General features: G+C 46.2%; 1 protein-coding gene across 10 annotated transcripts in view; it reads right to left on the bottom strand.

The window, feature by feature from the left end:
• Nucleotides 1-18,613, bottom strand: part of LOC121535356 (obscurin) — a 97,627-nt gene extending 79,014 nt beyond the window's left edge. For all 10 annotated transcript variants that reach the window (XM_045205887.1, XM_041842355.2, XM_041842362.2 and 7 more), the window contains exons 1-9: nucleotides 18,530-18,613; nucleotides 15,538-16,636; nucleotides 4,870-5,139; nucleotides 4,070-4,330; nucleotides 3,539-3,844; nucleotides 2,738-3,004; nucleotides 1,699-1,805; nucleotides 1,151-1,319; nucleotides 113-385 (exon numbers count right to left, since the gene is read on the bottom strand). In XM_045205887.1, coding sequence (XP_045061822.1) covers nucleotides 113-385; nucleotides 1,151-1,319; nucleotides 1,699-1,805; nucleotides 2,738-3,004; nucleotides 3,539-3,844; nucleotides 4,070-4,330; nucleotides 4,870-5,139; nucleotides 15,538-16,627 — 2,743 coding nt within the window. In that variant the 5' untranslated portion in view covers nucleotides 16,628-16,636; nucleotides 18,530-18,613. The remainder of the gene's footprint in view (nucleotides 1-112; nucleotides 386-1,150; nucleotides 1,320-1,698; nucleotides 1,806-2,737; nucleotides 3,005-3,538; nucleotides 3,845-4,069; nucleotides 4,331-4,869; nucleotides 5,140-15,537; nucleotides 16,637-18,529) is intronic.
• Between the last annotated feature and the right edge of the window lie 325 nt (nucleotides 18,614-18,938).

Genomic DNA, 18,938 nt, shown 5'->3' on the forward strand with positions numbered 1-18,938 from the left:
TTTTGTAGCTTAAATTATTTTAGATTTTTTATGTGCCTAGGTTATTATACAAGCTGAATACAGTGATATTGTTTGTCCAGTGTGCTCTACATACATTCCTTCTCTCTCTTACCTTTTATCTTGACCTGGAATGTGACTTTGTCCTCCGCTGTCTCGCAGGAGTAGTGTCCCTCGTCACTCTTCTTGGCGTTCTTGATGACCAGTCTCCTCTGTGTCCCTTTGGAGACAATGGTGGTTCTTTGGTCCTCAATGACCACTGTCTGATCCTTCCTCCACACCACCACCCCGCTGGCAGACGACACCTCACAGTTCAACTCAAGGTGCCCACTGAGGGCAGGTGCCACCCCCATGGGACCCCTGGGCTTGTTCAGGAATTTGGCTTCATCTGGAAGAGAAACAAGGATGGATTTGTCATCAAGAACAAAAACCTGATTTGTCCGATATTTTTTAATTCATAGATTTGTGGTAGAAATCCATTAATACCTTAAGGCTATAATTAAATGTTAACAAAGGCCCATATGGAATTGAATATGACAAAAAAATATGCAATAACAGAATTATCTGTGATGATTAATTCGCTTTACAAATATTTCATTATGCTATTATAACCAAACAGCTAGATTTCATGCACAATCATATGATATGTGGGTGTCTGCCTGTGCGTGGTTGGAGGATGGGGGATGCATTGGACTTTATTACATGATGACAGAGAGCTCTTTCCCATGCTAGACGGCTCACTACCACCTGATGTTAGCTGTCACAGCCCAGCCTGTCCCTGTGTGTCACGTGGTGTGAGAGGGCCTTTCTGTAGGCAATGTAGGTTAGAGGTTGCACTTCATACGCCATGTCAGTTTAAGATCCAGGGTAAGAATAACCCACTGGATTTCGAGTGTAAAAACACCTGTCATATGTAAAAAAAATATAATAACCAAAACGGGTTTTCAGTGAAGCTGTACAAAATGGAGCTATTTCTGCTATTGTAATACAATTATATGGGAATCTGACAAACCAGGTTTCCACTTTCCACCAGGTGTCAACAAGTTATTAATATGTTGTAGACATTGGAGTGGTTTCTTCTTTCTAGCATGATAGATTACTACAGGAGTTGAGGTTAACCTTTATTCTTTATCTTTTGGTTGTCCTGTTGTACCTTTTAGAGAAAGCTGCAGGGACATTGTGTCTTCGTTTAGGACACACTCATAGATGCCCATGTCCTCTTCAGTGACATTGTGTACCATCAGGATCCTCTTGTGGTCAGTGGTTATACACTCATACTTCTTGCCCATCTTCAGCTCCCGTCCATTCTTCATCCAGACCACCTACAGAGTTAGGGGACACATTAAAATGCACAATCCGCATAAGAGACAGCATTACACAGTGATTTACACAGTGAATTGAATCTGAACAATTCAAAAGAAAAGGGCTTAAGTCTTTTTGTATTTATTACACTAACCCTTTTAAGTTTCCTAACCCTAACAGACCAATAAAGTATTAATTTGTTCGTTAATGAATTCAGTCATCTGGACTTTATAATATATGCCATTATATAATATATGCCATTTAGCATACACTTTTATCCAAAGCGACTTACAGTCGTGCATACATTTTACGCATGGGTGGTCCAGGGAATCAAACCCACCACCCTGGTGTTACATGCGCCATGCTCTACCAACTGAGCTACAAAGGACCACTACACACCTGGGCATCGTAATCGGACACCTCTGTAGTCAGCTGGGCGGAGGACTGGGCGCTGCAGGTCACCACCTCAGTGTGAGCTGACTTACTGGTGAACCGGATAGGTGGAGCTGGAAATAAAGGTTTCACATAAGCTACCAGGGCCATGCTTGTTACAGAGGATTGAATTGTAGTTGTTGTATGGGGAAATTCCAATGGAAAGATGGTGACTGTCTACCAACAGAACAGCTAACAGATGAGGTTCCTAACTGCTTGTAAAGCATGAATACAAAATGACTTTTGTCCACACTATGATATTGGAATAATACTGTGATATAGTGAAAATGATGATAATGCCCTTTTAGTGTAAAAGCTGTTTGTAAAGAAAGCCTGACATTTCAGCCTGTTTTGGTGGGATGGAGTTTTGGCCTGCCTGGTGACATCACCATGCGGTAAATTAGTTAATAGACCAATAAGAAAGAGTTCCAAACCTCTTTGCCAATAACAGCTAGTTGTCCACATACTTCTGTATATATAGTGTATACACTCTTAGAAAAATACTTCCAAAAGGGTTCTTCGGCTGTCCCCATAGGAGAACCCTTTTTGGTTCCAGGTAGAACCCTTTTTGGTTCCATGTAGAACCTTCTGTGGAAAGGGTTCTACATGGAACCCAAAAGGGTTCTACAAATGGTTCTTCTCCTATGGGGAAAGCCGAAGAACCCTTTTAGGTTCTAGATAGTACCTTTTTTTGATTCTGTATATAGAGCCTTTATACTCATTGTGTTATTGATATCGTTACTCATTGTGTATTTATTATGACTTTTATTATTACATGTTTCACTTTTCTATTATTTCTCTATTTTCTTTCTCTCTGCATTGTTGGGAAGGGCCCGTAAGTAAGCATTTCACTGTTAGTCTACACCTGTTGTTTATGAAGCATGTGACGAATACAATTTTATTTTATTTTATTTATACAAGCAACTCAAAGCATCAAGCTAATGAAGACATGCATATTCAATTCACAGTTCTTATTCTTGACATTGCCCCCTATTCCAGTGCTTACCCTTCACTTTGAGTATACAAGTGCTCTCAGAGCCACCGCCCACAAATTTGACCACGGCTCCGTTCATCTCCATCAAGACCGTCCGGATCGTCAGCGTGTGTGTGGTCTTTTGGCGGGTGATGAGGTAGTCACCACCACTACGCAGGAGGCGTCCGTTGATAGACCAGAAGCCAGAGCACACGCCAGACAGATCCACGGAGAGTGAGGCCTCCTCGCCTGAGATGGCTGTGCTGTTCATCAGGCCTGTTTTCACCTCTGCACTGGACTCTGTAAGAAAGGGTTAAATCACATTAGTATTACAAAAGTAGCATGCTGGTGTTTTCATATATTTGTTCTTATTATGGTTTGCTTGTGAGTACCTGTTGAATGCTACACTCTTGGAAAAAAGGGTTCCAAAAGGGTTCTTCGGATGTCTCCATAGGAAAACCCTTTTTGGTTCCAGGTAGAACCCTTTTGGGTTCTATGTAGAACCCTCTGTGGAAAGGGTTCTACATGGAACCCCAAAGAGTTCTACCTGGAACCAAAAGGGTTATACCTGGAACCAAAAAGGGTTCTTCAAAGGGTTATCCTTTGGGGACAGCCGAAGAACCATTTTAGGTTCTAGATAGCACCTTTTTTTCTAAGAGTGTACTTTGTTATTTTTCTCTTCCGTACAAGTTACCTTCTACCTACAAGCCTTGGTGCAGACCCTCATTCTTCTTGTCTACCTCATACATCTCCAGGAGTATTCCTAGACTGCCAATAGTTTCTTCTTCAATAAAACCAAGTAATAAGGAGTAATAAGATGTTTGTCTGTCTCACCGAGGTAGAAGGTCCCGGGCACCTCCAGGTATTGGCTCTGGCCATAGTTGTTGACTGCAGAAATGCGGAACTGGTAGCTGGCCTCCTCTGTGAAATTCTGGATTGTGATTTCAGTAAAGGGGCTGATCTCCATGCCATTGCACCTCTGCCAGGTCTGGGCACCCACCTTCCTCCTCTCTACCATGTACCCCTTGATAGGCACAGGGCGGTCACTGTCTGGGGGGGACCAGTGGAGGGTGATGGACGAGTCAGTCTTGTTGCGCACCACCACGTCGATGGGGGGATCGGGAGGATGCTTTCTGGCAGCTGGGAGGGAGGGAGGTATAGTTCAAATTGGCTCATGTATGTATGATAAACCCTAAGAAAATTCAGTGATATGATGTATCTGCAGATGTATAGAACATAAAGTTAACCTTTGTGATCAGATTATTCAAAAGGGAATTTAAATGTAGGATTTCTTAATTTGATGTTGTGATAGGAAAAGTGCTTTAGAGTCTGTGCTTTGCATGTAGGTCTATGTCTGTAGCTCACCCGTTACAGAGAATCGTGTGGAGGTCTTGCAGTCTCCAGCCATGAAGGCCACCTCTCCTGAGTCGTCGGCCTGGCAGTGGCTGATGGTTAACGTGTACTGTCTGAGGGTGCACGCAATTAATATGCGTGTGTCCGGTTTCAGACGCTCGCCATTGCGTGTCCAGTAGGCATCAGAACAGGGGTGCTCCAGCTCAACGCAGAAGATCACTGTATCACTCACCGGCACTACAGTCCTTCTGGGCAGCTTCTTCGTGATGTTGCCTGTGAGTGACAAGTACAAGGGTCACCAAATGGCAAGTATAGTCTACAACACTGCAGCACTAACACTGTGTAAACTAAATACCAAGGTTATTGCCCCCTGGAAAGGTCATAAAGGAAATTGGAGACCTCCTTTGCATCGTTAAATGTTTTGACAGTATATTTTGACAGTATTTTGACAGTATATTTTGACAGTGTATTTTGACAGTATTTTGACAGTATATTTTGACAGTATATCTTGACAGTATTTTGATAGTATATTTGACAATATATTTTGACAGTATTTTCACAGTATATCTTGACAGTATTTTGACAGTATATTTGACAGTATATTTTGACAGTATTTTGACAGTATTTTTGACACATGATGAAACTGCACAACATTTCACTGTAAACTAAAGCAGTGTAAACTTCTGTCTTATGTATTTCCATCAAAGTATAATGTAGGAACAATTTCAATGTTGATAATGTTGCCTAATATTTGTTATTGGAGGCATCAGAAGTTTGTCAGAAGACTAGAGACAAGAAAATGGCTCTCGTACCCAGCACAGTGAGCTCGGCCACGGTGCGGCTCCCCTCCTTCATCTCGCAGATGTAGACGGCATCATCATTGGTGGTGACGTTGTGGATGGTGAGGCGGCGCACGGTGCCCTCCTCCTCCATGCGGTACTTGGAGCAGGCCTCCAGTCGCGTCTCCTCCATGAACCAGCTGGCCTGTGTGGCCGAGACGGGCACCTCACACAGCAGCGTGGCCGTCATCTTCTCCTGGACCTCCACATCCTGCAGCTTCCTCCTGAACGGCACCTTGGGCTCTGAGGATCATGGGAAGAACGCAGAATAATTGTCAGAAGGTGAGTGAAATTATGCAAATTGGTAGATGCGTAAATCAATTGCTCAAAAAGTAAATCTCTTTCTGTTTTTGCCTATACAATTAATGTATTTCTTTTCATATGCCATACCCTGCCTTGGGCTCTGACACAGGAGGATTGCAGAACATTTTTAAAAAGTAAGTAAATTAATGTATTGTAACGACCCTGTATTGTGTTCTGTGTTCATGGATGTGTTATCGTTCTCATGGGTACTAGCAGGGGTTAAATATGCCAGGACAGATGGAAAGGTTGGGGGGTATGATGGGTAATCCCGCGGGATTTTGGGAATGATTAAATAGGGGTTACGGTCTCATATCTCTCTCTTCGGTTCGGGACCCTTGATTTTGACATGTTCTATTTGTGTATGTTCGAGGTTTAGCGGCGTGGGTTGTGGCCTGAACAATAGCCCATTTAGGAATAAACCTGTGTTCTGCCTGTACACCTGGTGCCCGTCTCTCTTTTACTTTATGACCCAGCTGGGTCATTACATTGGTGTCAGAAGTGCTTTCGAACGACGGGATAGATCGAGATTAGGCGAGTTAGCTGTTTCAGTATAGGCCGTGGTTAGCTTTAGCGTGACTCGCATCTACGGTCAGGATGATCGGGGCGAGGCGGAAAGTTAAGGAAGAGTCGGACAAAGTGGCCGTTGGGGGCTCGGGTGTACCCGGTCGGGAGGGTCAGGCGAGGACGGCTGTAGAAGAGCTGGAGAGCCACATGGCGGGAGTTAAATTGTCAGTCAGCAAGATGGCAGAACGGGCGGGTTTTCCTTCAAACCGCTCGACCAGAACAGACGTCACGGCGACGGAGATATCGACGTCACCGCGTGCGGAAATGGCTGGACCTCCTTATGTAAACAGAGATGGCAGCGCCCTATTGCCATTAGCCACGGTAGCGGCTAAACTTCCAAAGTTCAATGGACAAGGTAAATGGGAAGTTTTTTTCACTCAATTCGAGTTGTTGGCTAGAGCCGGGAGGTGGTCTGACGAGACGAAAGGGTTACAGCTTGCCCTGAGCCTGTCAGAGGAGGCGTCGGAATGCCTGCTAACGCTAGCCCCGGACGAGAGGGGCGACTACGGTGCGCTAGTGGAGGCATTGGGGGGCCGTTTGCAGCGATGCACAGCCCAACATGCTGCGGATTGAACTGAATAACAAAAAGAGACTTCAGGGGGAATCATTAAAGGCGTTGGCAAGTGATATTCTGAGCCTGACCAGGCGGGCTTATGCAAATATGTCGATTGGGGTGCAAGACGAGCTGGCACGGGACAGTTTCATTAGAGCGCTCTCCTCCACCGAACTGGGTAAGCATGTGCAGATGTCGGACCCAGCATCTCTGCGGGCTGCAGTGGAGATAGCCAGGAAGAGGGAGCTGATCTGGGGGTGAGGGAGTGAGAGTGGAGGTTGCCAGTCAACCAGAGGTGAGAGCAGCGGCGGCCGGGGTGCTGGGGGTCACCAAACCAGAGTGGGTCGACGAGTTGGGAGGGTTAGTCAAGACCGCTCCGCTTGTCATTGAGAAGGGCTCCAGACAACATCGCAGTGTCAGCTCAACTTCCATTGTCTGCTGGGGTTGTGGCCAGACTGGCCACATTCAGCGGGAGTGTGGCAGATTCTCCAGTCAACAGGGAAACGACAGCGGGTTCTCGCGCAGGGGGGCAGCGCGGGCCCATTCCTCCGCCCCGAACCCACAGTAAGCAGAAGATGTACCCAGCAGTGCAGGCAGAGGGTGGGGACCTGCTTCCCCAGGGTGTAGCGGCCACCGTGTTTCCTAGTCCGGTAGTTGTGGTGGGACGTACCACCATTGGGGACTTCTGCAATGTCATCGTCAAGGTAGAGGGGGTGGAATGTTTGGCCCTGGTCGACACGGGCTCTACAGTAACCCTGGTGAGACCAGACATACTACCTGTTGGGGTGCGGGTGGAGCCGACCTTTGTCCAGCTACGGACTGTCACGGGGGAGCTAGCCCCCATGTTAGGGAAGTGTCGGGTGTCTGTGACTGTGGGGGGAGAACTGTGGGGTGTCCGGTGTGGGTAGCAGCGGTACAGGACCCTGTATACTAGGAATGGACTTTTTGAAAAACTGTGGGGCTCAGTTGGACTTAGCTTCGGGCACTTTGAGGCTGTCGGGGGGCCCACAGTGGGAATGTCGCCCACGGGAGGGCCAGCAGGGGGCAGGGCTGTCCCTCCGTCTTCCTCCAAGCTTGCCGAAACTCCACTGGTCGTCCGGCTGCTCCCTTGGTCGTTGTTCCATCCCAGCAGCTGTCTCCGGCGGCAACGACCTTCACTCCCCATAATGGTGCAAGCACAGGCATCCCAGTAGCCCAAAACACACTGGCTCCTTCACCCCATCAGCCCGACGGGGGAAGGAGGAAGTTATCGACGCCGTTGAGGCTGTGTGGCTGAAAAACTGTCAAGGTCTGGACGAGGGACAACAGAGACAATTAAAGCAGCTGCTGTTTGACTTTAAAGATAGCTTCGCTTGGGGGAAGATGAGGTAGGGCAAACGCACCTGGTTCAGCACGACATCGACACTGGGGACAACCAACCCATTAAAATTCGGCCCCGTCGCATTCCCCTTGCCAAGAGGGAAGCAGCAGCCACAGCTATTGCTGACATGTTGCGGGCTGATTTCATTGAGCCATCAGACAGCCCGTGGTCCGCGCCGGTCGTCATGGTGCCTAAGAAAGGGGGTAAACTTAGGTTTTGTGCGGACTACAGGGGCCTAAATTCTGTCACCATTAAAGACTCTTACCCCATACCGAGGATCGATGAGTCGCTAGACCACGTCAGAGGGTCCTCGTGGTTCTCTTCCCTTGATCTGCGCAGTGGCTACTGGCAGGTGCCCCTCTCGCCTGGGGCACGTGAAAACGGCCTTCTCCACGGATAGGGGCCATTGGCAGTTCAAGGTGCTGTGCTTCGGGCTTTGTAATGCTCCTGCCACCTTTGAGAGGCTCATGGACAGAGTGCTGGCGGGGGTTCCGAGAGACGAGTGTGTCGTGTACCTAGACGACATATTGGTACACGGCACGTCGTTTGAGGGGGCACTGGGGGGCACTTAGGCGAGTGCTGGAGAGGATCTCGGGGCGGGGCTAAAATTACACCCGGAAAAGTGCCATTTCATGCAAAGGGAGTTGGCGTTCCTGGGTCATCAGCTGGGTGGTGAGGGTATCAGCACGTTGCCAGACAAAGTGGAGGCTGTGAGGGGGGTGGCCAATTCCAAAGGAAAAAAAAGAGGTTAAGAGCTTCCTGGGTCTGGCATCCTACTATCGTAGGTTTGTGAAAGGGTTTGCGGGGATAGCAGCTCCTTTGAACCACCTTCTCAAGAAGGACACTGTCTTTCAGTGGACCGAAGAGCACCAGCGGGCGTTTGAGGCCCTCAAACGTGCCCTGGTGGAGGCCCCTGTCCTGTCCTCACCAGACCCAAACCGTCCGTTTATTCTGGACACCGATGCAAGCAATGAGGGCTTGGGGGCCGTGCTGGCTCAGCGTGGTTCTGACGGGGAGCACGTAGTAGCTTATTACAGCAGAACTTTTGATAAGGCTGAAAAACGCTACTGCGTGACAAGGAGGGAGCTTTTGGCTGTCGTGGCAGCAGTACGCCATTTCAAGTACTACCTGGGGGCCTGCCGTTTGTGGTGCGGACGGATCACTCCGCCCTGCAGTGGCTTCTCTCCTTCAAGGAGCCAGAGGGTCAGATCGCCCGCTGGTTGGAGGAGCTGCAACCCTACGACTTCCAGGTGGAGCACAGGGCCGGCCTTCGCCACAGCAATGCAGACGCCTTGTCCCGCCGCCCGTGTGCTGAGGGGACGGCTGTGGGTACTGCGCCAAACGGGTGGAGCGAGAGAGGGAACTGTGCATGGAGGAGGGAGTCACCGCCACGGTGAGTCAGCTGAGGGTGACAGAGTGCCGGGAGCTTGAGGCTGTGGACGTCGGGGAGTGGAGGCGTCGCCAGGAGGAGGACGCAGAGCTGCGTCCTGTGCTGGGGGTGGGTGGAAGAGAGAAGATGACCGCCATGGGGGAAGTAGCCCCTCTATCACCAGTCACCAAAGGACTCTGGGCTAAATTCTCAGTCCTTAGAGTGGCTGAGGGAGTGCTCCAGAGGGGGTGGAAAAAGCCAGCTACTGGAGAAATGACGTGGCAGGTAGTGGTTCCCAAAAGGCTGCAAGGGAGCGTGTTACAGCAGCTTCACGGGGGAGTAGGCGCAGGGCATTTTGGGGTCTCCAAAACGTTAAAGCGCGTACGTAAAGGCTTCTATTGGGCCAGGCACAGGAGGGATGTGGAGGACTTTTGCAGGCAGTGCGATGAGTGTGCTGCTAAGAAAGGACCTCCAGGTCAGTCACACGCCCTCCTACAACAATTCCCAGTAGGGGAGCCCATGGAGAGACTGGGGGTAGACATAGTTGGACCGTTTCCAATCACAGACAGCGGTAACAGGTGGATTCTAACTGCTATGGACTACTTCACCAAGTGGCCAGAGGCTTACGCTCTCCCAGACCAGGAGGCAGAAACAGTAGCTGATGCATTGGTAGGGGGAATAATCAGTCGGTTCGGGGTGCCACAGTCTATACACAGCGACCAGGGGAGAAACTTTGAGTCACGGGTGTTCTCAGAGTTGTGTAGACGGTTAGGCGCGGAGAAGACGCGCACTACTCCGCTTCATCCCCAGAGTGATGGGCTGGTGGAAAGATTTAACAGAACATTAGCACAACAGCTGGCTATCGTTACCTCAAAACACCAGAGAGATTGGGACACCCACTTACCGTTTATTCTCATGGCATGTAGGTCGGCTGTTCAGGAATCGACTGCGTGCTCCCCCAGCGCTACTAATGTTAGGGTCGTGAGTTGCGCACCCCAGCCGAACTGACGTTTGGCCACCCTCCTGATAACGACGACGGGGTTTTGCCTGGCCCGAACTATGTTCGTCGACTGCAGAACCGGTTAGAAGCGGCTCACACCTTCGCAAGAGAGCAACTCGAGAACGCAGGAATGCGCCAAAAGCGCCACTATGACTCACGCGCTAGGGGGAGGCACTTTGGAGCGGGAGAACGAGTGTGGCTTCACAACCCCACGCGCAAGAAGGGGCGGTGCCCAAAGTTGGACAGTGCCTGGGTGGGGCCGTGCCTGGTGATAGAGAGAGTGGGGGAGGTGACGTACCGGGTGGAGGTTCCCCCACGGGGCAGGAAGGTGGTGGTCCACCGGGACCGATTGGCGCCCTACAGAGGGAGGAAAACGGTAGGGAATGGAAGTGAGGACTCTGATGTGAGCACACGGGGACAGTCTAGCGAGGAGACTCTAATGCAAGCTGAGCCTGGGACGGGGGCTGCCTCTTCGGGGGGTGCTGGAAATGACATTGGGGCAGATGAGTGTTCTGGGGTCCACCAGTGGGAGTCAAGGGGAGGCACAAGAGACTGATGCGACCTCCGGGTCGTTTTAAGGATTTTGTTTTGTAACCCTAGGGGCTAGGGTTTAGAAAGGAGGGGGCTATGTAACGACCCTGTATTGTGTTCTGTGTTCATGGATGTGTTATCGTTCTCATGGGTACTAGCAGGGGTTAAATATGCCAGGACAGATGGAAAGGTTGGGGGGTATGATGGGTAATCCCGCGGGATTTTGGGAATGATTAAATAGGGGTTACGGTCTCATATCTCTCTCTTCGGTTCGGGACCCTTGATTTTGACATGTTCTATTTGTGTATGTTCGAGGTTTAGCGGCGTGGGTTGTGGCCTGAACAATAGCCCATTTAGGAATAAACCTGTGTTCTGCCTGTACACCTGGTGCCCGTCTCTCTTTTACTTTATGACCCAGCTGGGTCATTACAGTATCTTACTCACTCCTCAGCAGAACGTAAACAGCGTAGGGGGTCAATTGCCGCAACAACTAAGAGCATTGAAGCGCGAGGCTCAACTTCTCCACTGTTTTGGTGCCCGGGCTACCACACTGGACACAGCGTGAAGCGAACCTGTGCACATGCGCAGATACTGTGTGTGACTCTCGCTCATGTCAATATCTCCGGTGCTGCTCGTCGCAACGTAATTTCACTGAATCTACCTTTAAAGTATTTTTACATTACTAGAGTTTCAATCACTTAAGTATTTAATCTGTAATCCATCATCAACCCAAGGTTGGACCAGTCCAAGCCAGCATTTTGTCATGTGTCCACCTCAGGAAAGAAGTGTAAAAACATGTGATACACACACATTCTTTAAGACTGATTTCTATGGGCTCCAATAAATCACAGAGTATTTTCATAAAATAAAACGAACATTTACAATCCTTAGAAAGCCGATTACATAGACAAGTGCTGTTCCGTTTTCAGCAACAAAAGGAAACATCTCCATTTAGAGAACGCTTTAGTTCTCTACGATTTAACTGTCTGTTTACTTTATAAAGGAATGAGTTTACAAGGCTATTATTATGTACTGCATTTCCATTTGGACAAGCTTAGAACAAGACATCAGCACTCAAAATAATCAGCTCTATTTTTTCATCATTTCAAAATAGGCAGCTCAGTCAAATGACCTAGTGGCTTCATGGGTGGAATGTTATTCATATTTTTCATAATTTATTAATTAATAAACATTATTTCAAAACCCGCCGAAAATTGGGTGTTTCTATGTCAAACGATTTTGTTATTTTTCAGTCTTATGTGATATATATAAAGTGTAATATTGTGATGCAAACTCAAAATTGAATGCATTTCAACTCTATACAGTGGCTTGCGAAAGTATTCACCCCCCTTGGCATTTTTCCTATTTTGTTGCCTTACAACCTGGAATTAAAATTGTTTTTGGGGGGGTTTGTATCATTTGATTTACACAACATGCCTACCACTTTAAAGATGCAAAATATTTTTTGTTGTGAAACAAACAAGAAATAAGACAAGAAAACTGAAAACTTGAGCGTGCATAACTATTCACCCCCCTAAAGTCATTACTATGTAGAGCCACCTTTTGCAGCAATTACAGCTGCAAGTCTCTTGGGGTATGTCTCTATAAGCTTGGCACATCTAGCCACTGGGATTGTTGCCCATTCTTCAAGGCAAAACTGCTCCAGCTCCTTCAAGTTGGATGGGTTCCGCTGGTGTACAGCAATCTTTAAGTCATACCACAGCTTCTCAATTGGATTGAGGTCTGGGCTTTGACTAGGCCATTCCAAGACATTTAAATGTTTCCCCTTAAACCACTCGAGTGTTGCTTTAGCAGTATGCTTAGGGTCATTGTCATGCTGGAAGGTGAACCTCCGTCCCAGTCTCAAATCTCTGGAAGACTGAAACAGGTTTCCCTCAAGAATTTCCCTTTATTTAGCGCTATCCATCATTCCTTCAATTCTGACCAGTTTCCCAGTCCCTGCCGATGAAAAACATCCCCTCAACATAATGCTGCCACCACCATGCTTCACTGTGGGGATGGTGTTCTCGGGGTGATGAGAGGTGTTGGGTTTGCGCCAGACATAGCGTTTTCCTTGATGGCCAAAAAGCTCAATTTTAGTCTCATCTGACCAGAGTACCTTCTTCCATATGTTTGGGGAGGCTCCCACATGCCTTTTGGCGAACACCAAACGTGTTTGCTTATTTTTTTCTTTAAGCAATGGCTTTTTTTCTGGCCACTGTTCCGTAAAGCCCAGCTCTGTGGAGTGTACGGCTTAAAGTGTTCCTATGGACAGATACTCCAATCTCCGCTGTGGAGCTTTGCAGCTCCTTCAGGGTTATCTTTGGTCTCTTTGTTGCATCTCTGATTAATGCCCTCCTTGCCTGGTCCGTGAGTTTTGGTGGGCGGCCCTCTCTTGGCATGTTTGTTGTGGTGCCATATTCTTTCAAATTTTTTATACTGGATTTAATGGTGCTCCGTGGGATGTTCAAAGTTTCTGATATTTTTTTATAACCCAACCCTGATCTGTACTTCTCCACCACTTTGTCCCTGACCTGTTTGGAGAGCTCCTTGGTCTTAATGGTGCCACTTGCTTGGTGGTGCCCCTTGCTTAGTGGTGTTGCAGACTCTTGGGCCTTTCAGAACAGGTGTATATATACTGAGATCATGTGACAGATCATGTGACACTTGGATTGCACACAGGTGGACTTTATTTAACTAATTATGTGACTTCTGAAGGTAATTGGTTGCACCAGATCTTATTTAGGGGCTTCATAGCAAAGGGGGTGAATACATATGCACGCACCACTCTTCCGTTATTTATTTTGTAGTATTTTTTAAACAAGTTATTTTTTTCATTTCACTTCAACAATTTTGACTATTTTGTGTATGTCCATTACATGAAATCAAAAAAAAAATCAATTTAAATTACAGGTTGTAATGCAACAAAATAGGAAAAACGCCAAGGGGGATGAATACTTTTGCAAGGCACTGTATCTGACATGGTACAGGTGTTTTCTTTGTTTTAAGCCCATAACCATGTGTGTGAGGTGTAGACTTTTGTTTCAAGGTATATTTGTTTAAGACTACCAAGAACCACTCTGGGTGACCCTGGTTTAGCCCACTACAGTAAAATATTAAATAGTGCCTTATGCTCTTTGACAACAGTTGAGAAGGAACAGAGGGTAAACCATATTCACTTACATTGTGGGTTAGCGTTTATGTGCTGCTTTCATCTTTCCATATATCATTTGAATGTGTTTTGAATGTTTGGCTGGGACTGTGACTACTGAGTAGGTTTCTATAATGACATTTCCCAGAGGTGCTTATTGCGCACCAGAGGGTCATCAAATTATCTGGTGTTAATAGAAACACTGGTACATAAAGGGTTACAGTCCCTCTCCCCTGCAAAGCCTCTCAAGTATCCATTATCTGGCATCAATTATAACTAGACGCAACCAAACGCACTGCCATGGGCACTGCACTCGCTGTCAAATTGAGACAGAGATTAACAACCACCATTGATACATTTCCATGCTCCAGGCTTCTAGCAAATCAGGAGTTGCTCATGGAAAATCACCCTTTGCTCTGGCACCTAATGGCCATCATAGCAACTGTGAACTACTCATCACCAGCAGAAAATAGATGAAACATGACACTCCCCCTTCATATCGCTGCCAGCATTCCACCACTTAGTTGCACAGTTTAAGTCTATGTTGGGGCAAAGTAAAACTGTGCTCAGGTGAACGTTTTAGCTCACTTTGGTTAATTCTTGTGGTGTGGAAAGACTTGTTGAGACTAATTTCAGAAAGAGCATGACTGTATGACATTCTCCGATATCTCAAGGAAAGCACACACTCAGTTAACCTCGTCAGATTCCTTGCACTATCATGTTTAAAGGCCCAGTGCAGTCAAAAATGTGATTTTCCTGTGTTTTATATACAGTATATTTCCACACTATGAGGTTCGAATAATACTGTGTATTGTGAAAATGATGATAATGCCCTTTTAGTGTAAAAGCTGTTTGTAAAGACCGCCTGAAATTTCTGCCTGTTTTGGTGGAATGGAGTAATGGCCTTGCCATGGACATCAACATGTGGTAAATGAGTTAATAGACCAATAAGAAAGAGTTAAAAACCTCTCTGCCAATAACAGCTAGTTTTCTGTTTTTACCCTCCCCACTCAGACCACTCCCAGACAGTCCTAGTCAAATTCTTGCTTGAGTAATTGCTCTTTGCTAAGAAGCTATTTTTGTTTCTTTATGACCATTTTAATTTAAAACAATCACAATAAGGTATTTAACTGTTACCCAGAAATTATTTGATATTGAGTCAGTACGGGAAAAAAAGAAAAAAAATGTATCCATTAACTAAATTGCTCTGGATAAGAGCGTCTGCTAAATGACTCAAATGTAAAATTTAAAAAATGTAAAAATGGCTGCATTGGACCTTTAAACACTCTTTGAAATCAATGCTTTCACATACATAAGCCTGGGTACAGGGGGACCACAACATCACAAGAATGACAAACTCCACTGTTATGCAGGCCTGCATTGCTATATTTAACAAATGTTATATGTATAACTTATATACTAGGTCATTATCAGCAATTCATATAGAGCAATGAGAGAGAGTTAATCTAAGGTCATCTCCCCACATGACAAGCATTGTCATGTCCCTTAATCATGAATCCCTTTGCCTTGTTATGGAAACGTTATAGAAAAACTACCCTCACTTTTTCCTCAACAGCCGAGTGATGAACTAGACTTGGGAGTATGGTAATGGCAGAATATGGACAAACTAATGCTAAACATTTTATTTTGTAGACGACTTAGATGTGATGCACTATGAAATTGAAATGATAATCCATGGCGTAAATGCACTATTCTACATCATTTATATTCAAACCAAACATCGCTCTTGAAATACCAACATAACAGAATATATCAAATTTGTGAAAAGTATTGTTTTTTTATTGCTTACCTTTAACTATCACCAGCACGGCACTGTAGGTGTGTCCAGCCATATTGGAGGCGTTACAGGTGTACAGGCCATTGTCCCTCTGTTTGCAGTACAGGATCTTGAGGATGAAGTTCTCGGCCTGGTCCTCATACATGATCTGTCTGCGTCCCTCGCCGATGTTCCTCGCATCCTTCCTCCAGATGATATGAGGCTTGGGGTGGCCCGTCACGAAGCAGCTGAGTTTGGCGTGCTTGCCTTCAGTCACCGTGCAGGTGCGGGTGAAGACGCCTTTGGGCAGATGGCTGACCAGTGCTGCGCTGCTGTGGTCTAGACCCAGAAGGCTCAGCCCGTCTGTGACCATAGTGGTGGCGGTCGAGGAGGTGGTGGTGGAGTTGGAAGTGGAGCTGCTGTTCTCGGCGGTGCAGTAGATGGAGATCCCTTCTTTACGCTTCTGCAGGTGGGAGAGGAGGGAGGTGCTCTTGTCATGGCCCAGGTGATGGGAGTCCTGGGTGTCTACGACCAAGGCGGCAGCGGAGTTAGAACGTCCTACCGAATTCTGGGCGCGGCAGGTGTATGTGCCGCTGTCCAGGCTGCGCACGCTCTGGATCCTCAGAGAGCTGCTGTCACTGTCCGAGGTCACCTTGATGCGGTTCGTCTCGGCCAGGTAACGCCCGTCCTTCTCCCAGTCAAATTTGGGCTCTGGGTAAGCCGCAACCCGGCAGTGGAAGACAACGTCACCCCCCAGGCCTACACGTGCGGTGGTAGGCTTGACCATAAAGACGGGGGCCCTCGCCACCATCTCCTGTGGAAGGCCTACGTGAAGGGTTACGCATGCATATGCTTCCCCAACATTGTTTTTGGCCCGGCACATGTACTGGCCGCTGTCCTCCAGGGTTAGATCGTAGATGGTGAGGCGGTAGACGTCACCATCATCCACCATCTTGAAACGGCCCCCAGAGGTCAGACGTAGCTTCTCCTTTTCCCAGGTAATCAGTGGGGTGGGGTTGCCCACGATGGTGCAGCTCAAGGTGGCATCCTTTCCCACGCACACTGCGAATGCCTTGGGCCGCGTGAGGAACCTGGGGGCCCCTCCAAACAGGTTCTGGTCCATTACTAGTTCCTAGAGTACCAAGGAAATAGTGTCATTTAGAATTGAAACACACCATTGAGAGAATATAATAATCAAGAATACTTGGCTATATCAAGAAGTGCAGTAGCAACATACGAAAGGCAAACAAAACTATGAGATATCCTTCTAATGTTGTTGTCAATCATTTAAATCACTTGCCTCCAGAACTAGAATGTTACACTTGCATGACATTACACAGCCTCTAGTGTCTCATCCTTCTCATGACTGACATGATAATGTAAAACTAAAGTTTGGAAAACTTTGTAGATTTAATTGTTTGCTGTAAATGGGCCATTGTAGAGTTAATTGTTTGCTGTAAATGAAGATTGTTTTCATAGGAACTTGGAGGAATGTGTTAACATGTCTCACTTATGGCTGAGATATTTTTAGTGACCTCTGTCTGCCATGGAAGTCAACAAAACATCCTTTCCAAAATGGAAGATATGCATTATGGACAGATAACAATAATATCTCAGTAGTTAAAACATTTATAGAGCAGATCACTCGGCCTTCTAGAGAGTTGTTTTACATCTATTCACTGTATCTGTGCACATTTACATAAACAATACATAATACTGACTTAAATATTGCTTATAATGTCTCTATGTAGGCCTAACACATTCAATCTGCAGTTTTATCATTTTGTACAGCACATTTGCCTAACCTGGACAGATTTCCAACTAAAACACTATGATACAGAGTAGACTAACAACATCACAAGTAACGACCATAAAATTGATCGTATTTTAACAAAAATAGTCCAACTGATGATAAATAATGCTATCAGAGCTACCCAAGAGGGAGGCAGATTCTAGAGTGACAGAGGGATGCATAGAAAAACATCCTCCTCATTCATTCCAAATAATAGCCTACAATACATTTTGGGGTTAGAAGTATATATTTCATAGGTTTCTGCCTATTTGTTACACTTATAACAATACTAGCCTACTGAAGTGGAATAGTTTGATTAGTTGGTGCCATAGGCCTACTGTTCTTCAATTCTGGTCCTGGGAACCCACAGGGGTGCACTTTTTTCTAGTCCTGCACTAACAAACCTGATTAAACTCATTTGTAGTCATCAAGCCATTGAAAAAAAATGTACACCATTTGAGTCCGCAGGACCAGACTTGAGGAACACGGTCGCATAGGACATCAACCAGACCCATATCAAGATCAAATAACACCTACACACTTGCATAAAAAGGTGCATCCAGAGGGGAGCAGGTGGTTTATTAGCCCTGTAGCCTACCAAAGCTGACATCAGCGCACCGGCAGATTATGACAAATGCTGTTTTAACCCAGTTAAATAGAGCAGATATGTGTCTTTGAAAGGGTGACATTTGCCATCTTTGTCACCTCCCTCCCCTGAGCTGCCTGTCCCAAAAATAACCTCAGCTGTCGGGCCGCGTCTCTGTCCATTGCCATTTGTAGAAGCATAGAGAGATCAGCTGTTTGGTAGGGCACCCACAAGAGAAGGAAACGCTTCTTTATTCGATATTGCTTGATACATTTACCAATACAATTATGCAAATTGATCATACATGTTTTATGTAGTTGGTTTTATGTACTGTAGATAGTCGGCAAAACACTTATAACATATGGTCTTCTCGGACCAACAAAGTTACTCATTGCAATTCAGTATATAAATTATAAAAACATAGGTTTTAGGGAGTGTAAAACTGGCACCACAAACATAGAACAGCACACTAATGAAGATGATTTGTCTAAAAATAAGAAACTCGACTCCCATTTAAAAATAGGCCTATATTAATTAGGCCTAATTCAATCACAATTTATATTGTTCAGTTATTGCACATTTTATTTCCTTTTAGGCTATTTCAACTGGGAACTGGGTTAATTAAATTTCAGCAATACATTTCTCACCTTGAGTCTTCAGACACTCGCTGGTAAAACAAGCGCTGAAACATGTGGACTAAAACTTTAACAAAGTTTTACAGTCCGAAAGATTTTACAGTCCTATCTTTGCCGTTGAGATCCAACAAATGTATGTTTATTCCTACAATGATGATTGTGTATCCAGGGAAGTGTAACATCCCCCAGTCTCCTGCAGTGGGTGGTTGACTATGAGTGTTTCTTTTTTCTTCATTGGTACCTCATGATGCCAAGTAGCTGACGTTCTTATTATGGTGCAGCCTCCATCCCAAAATAGACTTGTCATTTACTGTAGAGATAGCCTGGGTACTGGAGCAGGGGGGTGGACAGGCTGGTATAGCTTATATACCCAACTAGCCCCAAAACAACAAATTCAAAATTGTGCAAGTGAGGGACATCA

This window comes from Coregonus clupeaformis, chromosome 21, assembly GCF_020615455.1.
Source record: "Coregonus clupeaformis isolate EN_2021a chromosome 21, ASM2061545v1, whole genome shotgun sequence".
In the NCBI taxonomy this organism is placed as follows: domain Eukaryota; kingdom Metazoa; phylum Chordata; class Actinopteri; order Salmoniformes; family Salmonidae; genus Coregonus; species Coregonus clupeaformis.